Source organism: Leptosomus discolor, chromosome 26 (genome assembly GCF_034619465.1).
Source record: "Leptosomus discolor isolate bLepDis1 chromosome 26, bLepDis1.hap2, whole genome shotgun sequence".
NCBI lineage: Eukaryota > Metazoa > Chordata > Aves > Leptosomiformes > Leptosomidae > Leptosomus > Leptosomus discolor.
Window position 1 is genome coordinate 1426256 of NC_141416.1, and position 12304 is coordinate 1438559.

The 12304-nt window shown below is 69.1% G+C and overlaps 2 protein-coding genes across 2 annotated transcripts; both read left to right on the forward strand.

Moving 5' to 3' along the window:
- Positions 1-6319, forward strand: MTMR11 (myotubularin related protein 11). Its single transcript, XM_086478230.1, has 16 exons — positions 1-61; positions 143-261; positions 1686-1758; positions 1880-2022; positions 2163-2246; positions 2301-2449; positions 2710-2797; positions 2903-2991; positions 3110-3231; positions 3348-3411; positions 3664-3734; positions 3852-4027; positions 4124-4294; positions 4492-4701; positions 4945-5217; positions 6188-6319. Exons 1-16 carry the CDS (start codon positions 1-3, stop codon positions 6317-6319), a joined length of 2025 nt encoding a protein of 674 aa, XP_086334356.1.
- A 1477-nt stretch (positions 6320-7796) lies between these two features.
- Positions 7797-11893, forward strand: SF3B4 (splicing factor 3b subunit 4). Its single transcript, XM_086478470.1, has 6 exons — positions 7797-7836; positions 8414-8542; positions 8757-9299; positions 9544-9738; positions 11070-11240; positions 11709-11893. The coding sequence occupies exons 1-6, from the start codon at positions 7803-7805 to the stop codon at positions 11891-11893; spliced, it is 1257 nt and encodes a 418-aa protein (XP_086334596.1). The 5' UTR covers positions 7797-7802.
- Positions 11894-12304: the final 411 nt, after the last annotated feature.

Genomic DNA, 12304 nt, shown 5'->3' on the forward strand with positions numbered 1-12304 from the left:
ATGAGCGGGGCCTCGGGCCGCCGCCGCCGCCGCCGCCGCCCGGCCTTCCCCGGGCTCCCAGGTAGGGCAGGTGCCGGGGGGACCCCGGGGCTGGGGGGGGGTGTCGGGGCCCCCCCCCGGACCCAGCGGCCCGTCCCCGCAGGGGAGCTGGTGCTGGAGGAGGCGGCGGGCGCCCGGCAGCGCTGCGGCGGCGGCGACGGCGGCTCCGTGCCCGGGACGCTGCTCTGCACCAACCGCCGCGTCGCCTTCGTGCCCGCCCAGGTGCGACCGGAGCCGGTGCCGCCACCGGCAGCGACCCGCCGCGGCCCCGGCCCGGCCCGACCCGGCCCGGCCCCTTCCAGCCCCTTCCCGGCCCCTTCCAGCCCCTTCCCGGCTCCGTCCCAGTCCCATCCTGATCCCCATCCCGGCTCCTTCCCAGCGGCATCCCAGCCCCTTCCCAGTCCCATCCTGATCCCCATCCCGGCTGCTTCCCAGTCCCATTCCAGTGGCATTCCAGCCCCATCCCAGCCCTTTCCTGATCCCCATCCCAGCTCCATCCAGCCCTTTCCCAGCGGCATCCCAGCCCCTTCCCAGTCCCATCCTGATCCTCATCCCAGTGGCATCCCGGCCCCATCCCGGCTCCATCCTAATCCCATTGCACCTGCATCCCTACCCCCAGCCCGGCCCCATCCTCACCCCGTCCCAGCTGTACCCAGACCCCATCCCAAATCCCATCCCAACCCCATCCTACCCGCATCTATCCCCCATCCCAACGGCATCCCAGCCCCTTCCCAGCCCCTTTCCATCTCCATCCCATCTCCGTCTCAGTCCCATCCCAATCCCCATACCAGCTCCTTCCAAGCCCCATCCCAGTGGCATCCCAGACTCGTCCCAGTCCCGTCATGATCCCCATCCTGGCTCCTTCCCAGCCCCGTCCCAGCTCCATCTTGATCCCCATCCCAGTGGCATCCTGGCCCCATCCCGGCTCCATCCTAATCCCATTGCACCTGCATCCCTACCCCCAGCCCGGCCCCATCCTCACCCCATCCCAGCTGTACCCTGACCCCATCCCAACCCCGTCCTACCCGCATCTATCCCCCATCCCAATGGCATCCCAGCTCCATCCCAGCTCCATCCAGCCCCTTCCCAGGTCTGTCCCAGGCCCATCCTGATCCCCATCCCAGCCCCATCCTGATCCCCATCCCAGTGGCATCCTGGCCCCATCCCGGCTCCATCCTAATCCCATTGCATCTGCATCCCTACCCCCAGCCCGGCCCCATCCTCACCCCATCCCAGCTGTACCCTGACCCCATCCCAACTCCATCCCAACCCCATCCCAGCCCCATCCCAACCCCATCCCAACCCCATCCCAGCCCCATCCTACCCACATCTATGCCCCATCCCAACGGCATCCCAGCCCCATCCCAGCCCCATTCCAGCTCCATCCCAGCCCCATCCTGACCCCCATCCTGGTGGCATCTACACCCCATCCCAGCCCCATCCCAGTCCCATCCCGGCCTCATCCTGACCCCATCCCACCCCCACCCTTGCTCATCGGCTGCAGACCCACCGCGTCCACCCCGCGGAACTCCTCGCTGCAGGACGGGGGGGGGGGGGAATGTGGGGGTCCCGAATCCAGCCCCACTGCCCTTCCCGGGGTGGGACACCCCCCCAGGGCAGCTTCCAGCTCTCCCCGCTCTCCGCAGCCCCCCGGCTCCCGTGCCTTCCTCCCCAGCGAGTACGACGTGGCGCTGCCCTGCATCCGCAAGCTGGTGGCAGGTAAAGGGGACGGCCCCGAGCGGCCCCCCCCCCACCTCCCCCCCGCCCCGTGCGATGAGTGGGGCAGGTCTCAGCGGGCGCTGACGGCCGTGTGTCCCCTCCCCGCCCTCGCCCACCGCAGCCAGCAGCTTCACCAAGCCCAAGGTGCTGACGGCCGCCTCCACCCTCAAGTTCATCCCCGAGGAACTGGCTGTTTTCTGCCGGGATTTCCGCCTGCTCCGCTTCTACTTCCACGAGAACGGGTTGGCTCCGCAGGCGTTTCGGGTGAGCTGTGGGGCCAGCGGTTTTGGGCGGGGGGGGGACGACAGGGAGGCTTTGTACCCAATTCTGGGGCGCTCCGTGGCTTTTTAGGGGGGGATTTTGGGGGGGGAGGGTTCATGCCCGCTCCTGGCTCCTCTCTGCAGGTCGCCAACGCCATCGCCCAGGCGCGGGAGGCGGCCGCGTGGCTGGGGGACGCTGGCGAGGGATGGGATGGCTGGTCCTGCCCTGCCGAAACCCCTTTGGAGGATGAGGATGAGGATGAGGAAGAGGAGGAGGAGGAGGAGGAGGAGGAGGAGGAGGAGGAGGAGGAAGGCTCGGCTGCCACGCTGCTCTTCGAGAGCCTGCACGACTGGGAGAAGGAGCTGAAGCGCCTGGGCGCCGCGGGCTGGAGGGTGAGCGCCGTCAACGAGCGCTTCGACATGGCCCCCAGGTACGGCCCGGCTGGATGGTGGGGTCCACGGGCCCCCCGGCACCCCACGCTGGGGTGGGAGCTGGGGTGGGGGGGGGGGGCACGGCGTGGACCACCCCAAGGCCACCAGGGAGCAGCGGTGAAGGGGGGGGGGGCGGGGGGGAAGCCTCCCGTCTGCCCACGGTTTGGGGAAAACACCCCGTGAGCCACTCGAAATGGGATTGGGGGGGGGGGGGGTGGCGGGGGACAGACCCCACCCCGTGCCCCCCTCCTGCCCGCAGCCTCCCCCGGTACCTGTGGGTGCCCAGCGGGCTCCTGGACCACGACCTCAAGCGGACCTTCGCCCACTTTGAGGAGCGCCGGGTGCCCGTGAGTGCCCAGGGAGGGCGATGGGGTGCTGGGGGCGGGCAGAGGAAGGGGAAGGGGGGGGGGTTGATGTGTGTGTGGGGGGTGTCACCCCCATTTCGCCCGCAGCGCCTGTGCTGGCACCACCCGGGCGGTGGGGACCTGCTGAGAGCCGCCGGCTTCCACGCAGCTTCGGAGCCGGGCAGCGAGGACGTGAGGTGGGTCCCGGCCGGGGGTCCCGGGGAGGGGGGGGGGGGGGGGGGTCTGGGGGAGGTGCTGCCCCAACCTGGCCCCACTCGGGGGGCGGGGGGGGGGTCCCTCTGCCCCATCCCCCAGGTGCCTGGAGGCTCTGCTGCTGGGGGGCCGCGGGCCCTGCGTGCTGGCCGACACCGCCGAGCTGCCCACCCTCGCCGACATCCAGCTCGCCCACCTCAAGCTGCGGGCGCTCTGCCTGCCCGGTGAGCGGGGGGGACGGGGCGGGGAGACGGTGGGGGGACCCCCCACCCCAGCACCCCGGGGCTCCTTCTCCTCCGCTGACCCCCCCCCCTCAACCCCCCCCTCCATCCTTTGCCAGGCGCGGCGGCCGACGACAAGTGGCTCTCGGCCCTGGAGGGGACGCGCTGGCTGGACCATGTCCGGTGAGCAGGCGGCGGGGGGGGGTGGGTGGGGGGGGCATGACTTTTTTTTGGGGGGTGCAGGGTGGTGGGGGCAAACCTCACCCTAAAACCACCCCCATTATGGGCGGCGGGTCCCCGCCGCCGCCCTGCAGGGCGGTGGGGGCATTGAGCCTCCCGCGGTGGGCTGCAGACCCCCGGGGCAGGCAGCCGTGGCATTTTGGGGTGCCCTGAGCCCCCCCCCCCCCCCCCCTTTTTATCGTCCCCCTCCTCCAGCACCTGCTTAAGAAAAGCCGTCGAGGTGGCATCGCTGCTGGCGGGGAGACGCTGCTCCGTCCTTCTGCAAGGTAGCGCCGGGACGAGCGGCGGGACGGAGGGGTGACACGCTGGGGACCCCCCCTCACCGCCCCGTGTCCGTGTGTGTGTCCTCGTCCCCCCCCCGTCCCGTCCCCCCCCCCCCCCAGAGCCATCGGACCGGGACCTGAACTGTCTGCTGGCCTCGCTGGTGCAGCTCCTGGGGGACCCCCACGCCCGCACCCTCCCTGGCTTCCAGAGCCTGGTGCAGCGGGAGTGGGTGGCAGCCGGGCACCCCTTTCCCCACCGGCTCGGGCTCCTCCGCCGCGACAGCCCCCGGGAGGAGGTGAGGGTCACCCCGCCGCCCCCCGCCCCCCCCCCCCCCCCGTCCCCATCCTTGGTGGGTGACACCCCCCCTACCCCCCCCTTGGCTGCACCCCAGGCCCCCGTTTTCCTCCTGTTCCTGGACTGCACGTGGCAGCTGGCGCGGCAATTCCCGGCGGCTTTCGGCTTCACCGAGGCCTACCTGCTGGCCCTCCACGACAGCAGCTTCGCCCCTTACTTCAGCACCTTCCTCTTCAGCTGCCAGCGGCAGCGGGGCCGTGGTAGCCCGGTGAGCTGGCTGGGGGCTGGGGGTGGCGGGGACCCTCCTGGGTGCTTTGCCAGCAAGAGGCCGCGGGTTTGGGGACGGAGCTGAACCCTCTCCCATCCGGCTGCGCCGTGCCTCAGTTTCCCCAGCGTCATCCCCAGCTGGGGATCGTCCTCCCCCCCCCCCCCCCAAAAAAAACCCTCCCGCGTCGCTCCCCGCAGCAGCACCGGCCCCGCAGCCAGACCTACACGCCGGTGAGCGGCCGGTGGGACCCCCAGCCGGGGGCGGGCGGGACGGGCACGGCTGCCCGCGGGCTCCCCGCCGTCTGGGACTGGGGGCTGCGCTACAGCCGGCAGCAGCGGGCCCGCTTCAGGAACCCGGCGGGGGCCGCTGGCACCCTGGGACCCCCCGACCCCCGGACCCCGGGCAGGGTGAGTCCAGGGCTTGGGGGGCTGCGCCGCCGGGAAGGGGCTCGGGCGGCCGCGTTGTGCTGCACGAGACTCCCCCCCCCACCCCCCACTTTCCCGTCCCATTTGGGGTGCTCCGCTTGTTAAATCCCTTCCCGGCACCGTGTGCCTCCCCCCAAAAAGCTGCCCCATCCCTAACTGTGGGGTTTTCCCTTCCCACCGGCTGCCTTTTTTCCCTAATCCCTATTTTTTCCCCCCATTTCCCAGCCCGCCGACGCCTGGCCAGGGCCGGGGGCCGGGAATGTCTTCGTGCTGACCAAGGGGACGTTGTCACCCCAACCCTTTCCCTGGAGGAGCGGCCGCCCCCCGCCACGCCTGTCCCGCTGGGCCCCCTCCCTGGAGAGCCTGGGCGAGCGGGGGGGCAGCTCGGGGGGCACCCGGCCCCCCGCGCCCCCCCCGGGGCTGCTGCTGCCCTGCGCCGCGGGACCCTCCGTCCGGCTCTGGCGCCGCTGCTACCTGCGGGGTCTGCCCGAGGCGCAGGTAACCGGGGCTGGGGTCTGTCCGGCGGAGCGAGGGGAAACTGAGGCACGGAGGGGTTCCTGGTTCGGGGGGGGGTTCTTCTTCCCCGGGTGTGTTCTGCTGCGGGGGGGGGGGACACGACGTGGGTTGAGGTTGGTGTGGGTGGTCCGTGTGTGGCTGTCCTGAGCCCGTGGGTGTCTGTCCTACCTGGGTCCATCCAGCCCACCCTGTGTCCATCCATCCCAACCCCCTCTCCATCCATCCCAACCCCATCTCCATCCATCCCAGCACCATCTCCATCCATCCAACCCCATCTCCATCCATCCCAACCCCATCTCCATCCATCCCAGCACCATCTCCATCCATTCCAACCCCATGTCCATCCATCCAACCCCCTCTCCATCCATCCAACCCCCTCTCCATCCATCCCAACCCCATCTCCATCCATCCCAGTGCCATCTCCATCCATGTAACCCCATCTCCATCCATCCTGACCCCGTCTCCATCCATCCCAACCCCATCTCCATCCATCCAACCCCATCTCCATCCATCCTGACCCCATCTCCATCCATCCAACCCCATCTCCATCCATCCCAACCCCATCTCTATCCATCCTAACCTCATCTCCATCCATCCAACGCCATGTCCATCCATCCCAACCCCATGTCCATCCATCCAACCCCCTCTCCATCCATCCCAACCCCATCTCCATCCATCCCAACCCCCTCTCCATCCATCCAACCCCATCTCCATCCATCCCAACCCCATCTCCATCCATCCCAACCCCATCTCCATCCATCCCAGTGCCATCTCCATCCATGCAACCCCATCTCCATCCATCCCAGCCCCATCTCCATCCATCCAACCCCATCTCCATCCATCCCAGTGCCATCTCCATCCATCCCAACCCCACCTCCATCCATCCAACCCCCTCCGTGCCCCTCCCCGACCCCGCACACCTCCCCTCACCGGACACCACGTCTCCCCGCAGCGCGGGCGCTTCGCCCCGTCTCCGGCCGGCCTGGCCGAGGAGCTGACGCTGCTGCAGGACCGGCTCAGCGCCTGGCAGGCGGCGAGACCCCGCGCCGAGGCTGCCGGCGGCCCCCTCGCACCCTCGCGGTGAGGCCCCGGTGATGGGACGCCCCCTCCCCATGGGGACACGTGGCTGCTGGGACAGCCCCGTCCCTCGGCGGGGCTCTGGGGTGTCCCACGCCCGGGACCCCCCCAAACCACCCTGCGCCTTCCGCCGTTGCCTCTGAGCTGTTCCCCGCTGCCGCCCTCCTGCTGCTCGCCGGGGCACGGGGCTTTTCGGGGACGGGTCCTGCGGTGCCGCTGAGCTGCTGGTGCTTGGGCTGGAGGAGGGAGAGCGGGGCGGGGGGGGGGGGGGGGTGTCCCCGAAAGTGCCCCCGACTCTGGCTGGACACGGCGGTTTCTCGGTTTTTCATTAAATTCTTGCTACCTCCAGAGAGGCTTTGGGGAGCTCAGGGCTGGGATGGCCCCGTCCAGCCCCGACGAGCAGGATCTGGCCCCGCCACGGGGCGTTACTGGGGGGGTTTATGGGTCTGTATTTTGGAGCCCATTAAAGCCCAGTTTGGCAGGTGATGGCGCGTGGCTGCGGGGGGGGGGGGGAGGGTGGGGGGGTGCAGGATGGGGGACCCCCGGCGCGTGAGGCCAAGGTGGGGGCCTGCGGGCATGGGGGTACCGCGGCACTGGGATCTCCTGGCACTGGGATCCTCCCCAGCAAGGGGATTGATCCACACTGGGATCGCTCCACACTGGGATCCGCTGGTGCTGGGATCTCCCGGCGCCAGGATCCCTGGCACTAGTTATGTCCCAGCACTGGGATTTGCCTGCTACTGGGATCCCCTGGCACTGGGATTCCCCACCAGCAACGGGATCGGGATTGCTCCACGCTGGGATCCCCTGGTGCTGGGATCTTCTGGCACCGGGATCCCTGGCACTAGTTATGTCCCAGCACTGGGATTCGCCTGGTACTGGGATGTCCTGGCACTGGGATCCCTCAGCACTGGGATCCTCCCCAGCAACGGGATCGCTCCACACTGGGATCCCGTGGTGCTGGGATCTCCTGGCACCGGGATCCCTGGCACTAGTTATCTCCCAGCACTGGGGTTTGCCTGGCACTGGAATCCCTTGGCACTGGGATTCCCCACCAGCAACGGGATCGCTCCACACTGGGATTCTCCCAGCACTGGGATCCCTGGCACTTGTGTCTCCCAGCACTGGGATTCCCCTGGAACTGGGATCTCCTGGCACTGGAGCCCTCTGGGACTGGGGTCCCCGGGCGCTGGGCAGTGCTCCCGCCCGTGAGGGTGATGTCGTCGCCTGTCGCGGCAGTGGATGTCGCGACACAAGGGCGGCGGGGCCAGCCCGCTCACCCCCCCGCCCACACTCAAGATGGCCGCCGCGCCTTCCGCGCGCTCCGTCGCCGCCGCTACTTCCGGCTCATCCGCGGCTCGTCGAGGCGAAGGGGCGGGGCTTCCGCCTGCGGCTGACGTTGTGGCGTGTGACGGCGACGGCGACGACGACGGCGGCGGCGGCGCAGGCGCAGGAGGCGTCGCGCGGGCCGGAGCGGGCGGCGGGGCAAGATGGCGGCGGGGCCGATCTCCGAGCGGAACCAGGGTGAGCGCCGGGGCCGGGGCCGGGGCCGGGGCCGGGGCCGGGGGGGGCTCCGTGGCTCTTCCCCGGGGCCGTGGGGGGGCTCCACGGGCGGGCCCGGGGCACCCTGAGGCCGTGGCGGAGCGGGGGGGTCTCGGCCTCCCGGGAGATGTTTGGGGAGGGGGGGGGGGGAGCGTGGGCATCCTGGAGACCTGGGGGGTGGGGGCAGGGTGACCTGGGGGCCGTGGATGGGGGCCTGGGGGCCGTGGAGGGGGCCTGGGGGCCGTGGAGGGGGGCCTGGGCTCCCCAGAGCTGTTGGGGAGGGGGTCCTGGCCTCGCTGGGCGCAAGGGGGGTGGGGGGGTGCAATCGGCTTCTTGGGCGCGCATGGAGGGGGTCTGGTCTCCCCTGGAGAAAAGGAGGGTGGGTCATGGGGTCCTCCCTGATGGCGGGCGTAGTTATGGGGGGGTTCTGGTGAAAAGTTTCAGGGGGGTCTCTGCCTCGGACTGGAGCGATTTCAGCACCGAGTTCTCAGCCAGCCGAGACTTGCCGGGTTTAACTCGTGGGGTTTTTTTTCCCCCCCTTTTTTCCCCCCCACCCCAGATGCGACGGTGTACGTCGGGGGGCTGGATGAGAAGGTCAGCGAGCCGCTGCTGTGGGAGCTCTTCCTCCAGGCGGGCCCGGTGGTCAACACCCACATGCCCAAGGACCGAGTGACGGGGCAGCACCAGGGTGAGACGTTCCCCGTCCTCTCCCGGCGGCTGCCCGTTGAGTAAAGCAACGGTCGGGGGAGGGAGAGAGGGAGGGATGGGGGGGGAGATGGTCTCCCTTCCCCCCAGGGGAGCGTGGGGCGCTCTGGTTTTAAACCCGCCGGGGTTGGGCGAGCTGTGGGCGGCTGTGGGTCCGTCCTCCCTCCCCTAAAGCTCTGCCTGGGGACGCGTTGCAGGCTACGGCTTCGTGGAGTTCCTCAGCGAGGAGGACGCGGATTACGCCATCAAGATCATGAACATGATCAAGCTGTACGGGAAACCGATCCGGGTGAACAAAGCCTCGGCCCACAACAAGAACCTGGACGTGGGGGCCAACATCTTCATCGGCAACCTGGACCCCGAAATCGACGAGAAGCTGCTCTACGACACCTTCAGCGCCTTCGGGGTCATCCTGCAGACGCCCAAAATCATGCGAGACCCCGACACGGGCAACTCCAAGGGTTACGCCTTCATCAACTTCGCCAGCTTCGACGCCTCCGACGCCGCCATCGAGGCCATGAACGGGCAGTACCTCTGCAACAGGCCCATCACCGTCTCCTACGCCTTCAAGAAAGACTCCAAAGGCGAGCGGCACGGCTCGGCCGCCGAGCGCCTCCTGGCAGCCCAGAACCCCCTCTCGCAGGCGGATCGGCCCCACCAGCTCTTCGCCGACGCTCCTCCGCCTCCCTCTGTCCCCACGCCTGTGGTCACCTCCCTGGGACCCGGCGTCACCCCTCCAGGTGGGTCAGCCGTGGCAGCGCCCGTCTCTGCGCCGTGGCGGGAGGCGGCTGTGCCCGGCCGCCGCCGGGCCTCGTGCCGGGAGGCTCAGGGCAGCGGCTGCTGGGGGGGTTTTCTTTTTGCGGTTCTTGGGGCTTTTTGTGGGTTTTTCCTCCCCCCCGATGGGCTGGGAGTTGGGGTTTGGGTTTTTTTATCATTTGTTTGCTTTTTCAGGCCTCACCAAATTCTCGCTGTCTCTCTTCCCAGGCCTCCCACCCCCAGGATCCTTCCCCCCGCCGGTGCCGCCCCCCGGCGCGATGCCTCCCGGCATGCCTCCTGCCATGCCGCCCCCCCCCATGCCGCCCGGGGCGGGTGCCCCCGGCCCCCCCTCGGGGGCTGCACCCAGCGGGGGACACCCGCCTCACCCGCACCCCTTCCCTCCGGGCGGGATGCACCATCCAGGTAAGCGTCAGGCGGGGCCGGGGCTCGGGAAACGCGGCTTCTCTTCCCCTTTCTCGGGTAAATCGCCCCCTCCCCCCTCTTCCCTGGGGTTCCCCCTGTGGAAAACGAGGAGAAACCCCTTCCCAGCCTCCGCAGGGGACCCACCGCGGGGTTTTCCCCCTGAGATGTGGCTCTGTGCACCCCGGGTTCCTCTCCTGGGTGTCCTAAACCGGGTTAAAACCTATCCCAGAGCGGGATTTAGGAAGCACTTGGGTCATTTCCCCTTCTGGGGCGGGTCGAGACGTTTGTTCCCTCGAGGTGCAGGACACGGGAGCGCAGTGCCCGGCGCGGGCTGGGCTGTCCCAGCGTTCACGAGACGCCCCCCCCCACGTCTTCCTCATTTCTCTCCAGCATCAATTAAGAGGCTGAGTGTGAAATTCTCAGCGCAGCCTGCGGCTCTGCCGGGCAGGAGCTAATTCGAGACACGAGGACAAAATGTGTCTTTGATTCCCTTCCATTTTTAGCCCCGTCGTGCCGGGGAACGAGCCGCGGATCCGCCTGGGCTCTGGTTTGAGGCGCGAGAATTCAGTGAAATTCGCAATTTAATTCCTTTTGCTTTTTCCCCCCCCCCCCCCCTTTGTTTCATCCTGCCTGCTCCCAGGCGACCCCCGTGTGGCTGATTAGGGCGCTTTGTGTGATCGCAGCTCTGGTCGTGTCAGTGACCAGATGGCGGCTGCTCGTCCCCGGTGACCAGCTGGATTTTGGGGCTGTAAAGCAGCCAATTCCGCCCGGCGGAGGAAAACCCGACCGAGCGCTCCCGCGCCCCCGGGGGAGCTGCGCTGGGCTCTTGGGTTTCTGATGAGGCGCTAAAAAAAATCCCTCTGCGTGGGCGTGTTTGGTTGTTAAAGGGATAAAATAAGAGAATAATAGAAAAAAAAAATGTAGATTTGGAGGGAGTCAGGCCGCGCCTGCGCAGAGCAGGCCGGGCTTCGAAGCCAGGTTGCCCGGGGAGCTCCTCTGACGTGTCCAGGGGTGGTGATTTCTCCCCCAGGGCTGCACCTCACCTGCTGTCACGTCTCCCCCCCCACCCCAGCTTGCGCCCAAGCCGCGTTTCCCCCCGCTGCAGCCTGCGCCCGTCGCCTCCCGTCCCCCCGCCCCGCGGTTCCCGGGAGAGCTTGGCGCTTTCCCCTCTCCGAACCTCCCTTTCGGCAGCAGAAACCCCTTTTCCGACGGTGATTCTGCGGCCGGGCCTGACGCTGGAACCGTCCCAGCGGGACTCGGTGCCCCCGCTGGGACCCCCGAGCGGCCGCCCGCCGGTGCCGAGCGCCCCCTTGAACTCGTTGTTCCCCCAGGAATGCCCCCCATGCAAGTGCACCACGGCCCGCCGGGGATGGGCCAGCATCACCCAGGACCACCGGGCTCCGGAGGGCAGCCTCCCCCACGGCCCCCACCTGGCATGCCACACCCTGGACCCCCACCCATGGGTATGCCGCCCCGAGGACCTCATTTCGGGTCGCCCATGGGTAAGTGGGTGCCTGCAAGAGGCGGTATGTCTGCTTTTCTATCGCTCGTACCCACCCCGTCGAGTTTAGCCCTCGCTCCGGCCCCCGCCGCGCCGCCGAGGGGCCTCGTGGAGCAAGAGCTGGCGGCGAGCGGCGAAGCCGGCGTCCCCCGGGGTTTTCCTGGGCTTGGGCGTGGGGCTCCCCCGAGGATTCCCCCCTCCCCATCTCTCCACCGGCACGGGGGGCGGGGGGCGGGGGGGGGGGTTCCTGCGACTCGTCCTGGCCGCAACGGGGCGGGGGGTCCTGGGAGCGGGAAGGGGGGGGGGGGGGGATATGGGGGAGGAACGAGGGGCGATGTTGGCCCAAACCCCCGCTCGAGCTGGCGCCCGGCGGTGGGGGGGGGGTTTGGGGGGGGGGAGGGGGGGAGCGGCTGGTCCCGGGCCTCCCCGCGGGGGGGGGTTGGGTAACGCCTGTGCTCTGTCCCCGCAGGTCACCCGGGCCCCATGCCGCACCACGGGATGCGCGGCCCCCCGCCGCTGATGCCTCCGCACGGCTACAACGGCCCCCCGCGCCCCCCACCCTACGGCTACCAGAGGGTCCCCCTGCCCCCCCGGCCTGCGCAGAGGCCCCCCGGGGTGCCGCCTCGTGGCCCCTTGAGGGGCCCCCTGCCCTAAAGGCGGTAGGGACGGACCCCCCCCCCCCCCCCCCCCCCCTCACCAGGGACCCTCCTCCCCTCCCCGCCCTCAAGCGTTCAGCTCCCCTGGGGCTCACGCACCCGCACCCAGGAGGGGCGGTTGGGGCCAGCCCTGTCGCCGCTCCCCCCCTCCGTCTTCCCCTCTCCCCATCTGCTTCCCCGCTCCTTTTTGTCGTGTCCATTTGGGTTATTCTTCCCCCTCCTCCTTCCCTTTATCTCAGCCTTGAAGATTATTTCGAGGTACTTTTAACAGGAGATTCGGGTTTTTTTCTATGTAAAGCAGCGACCGCCCCGTTGACAAAATAAAGCATTTTAAGGACCGGGGGTTCTCCCTCGGGGACGGGGACGAGGCTCTGCCTGTCTGTGACCGGGAGCCGGCGCCCGCCAGCGA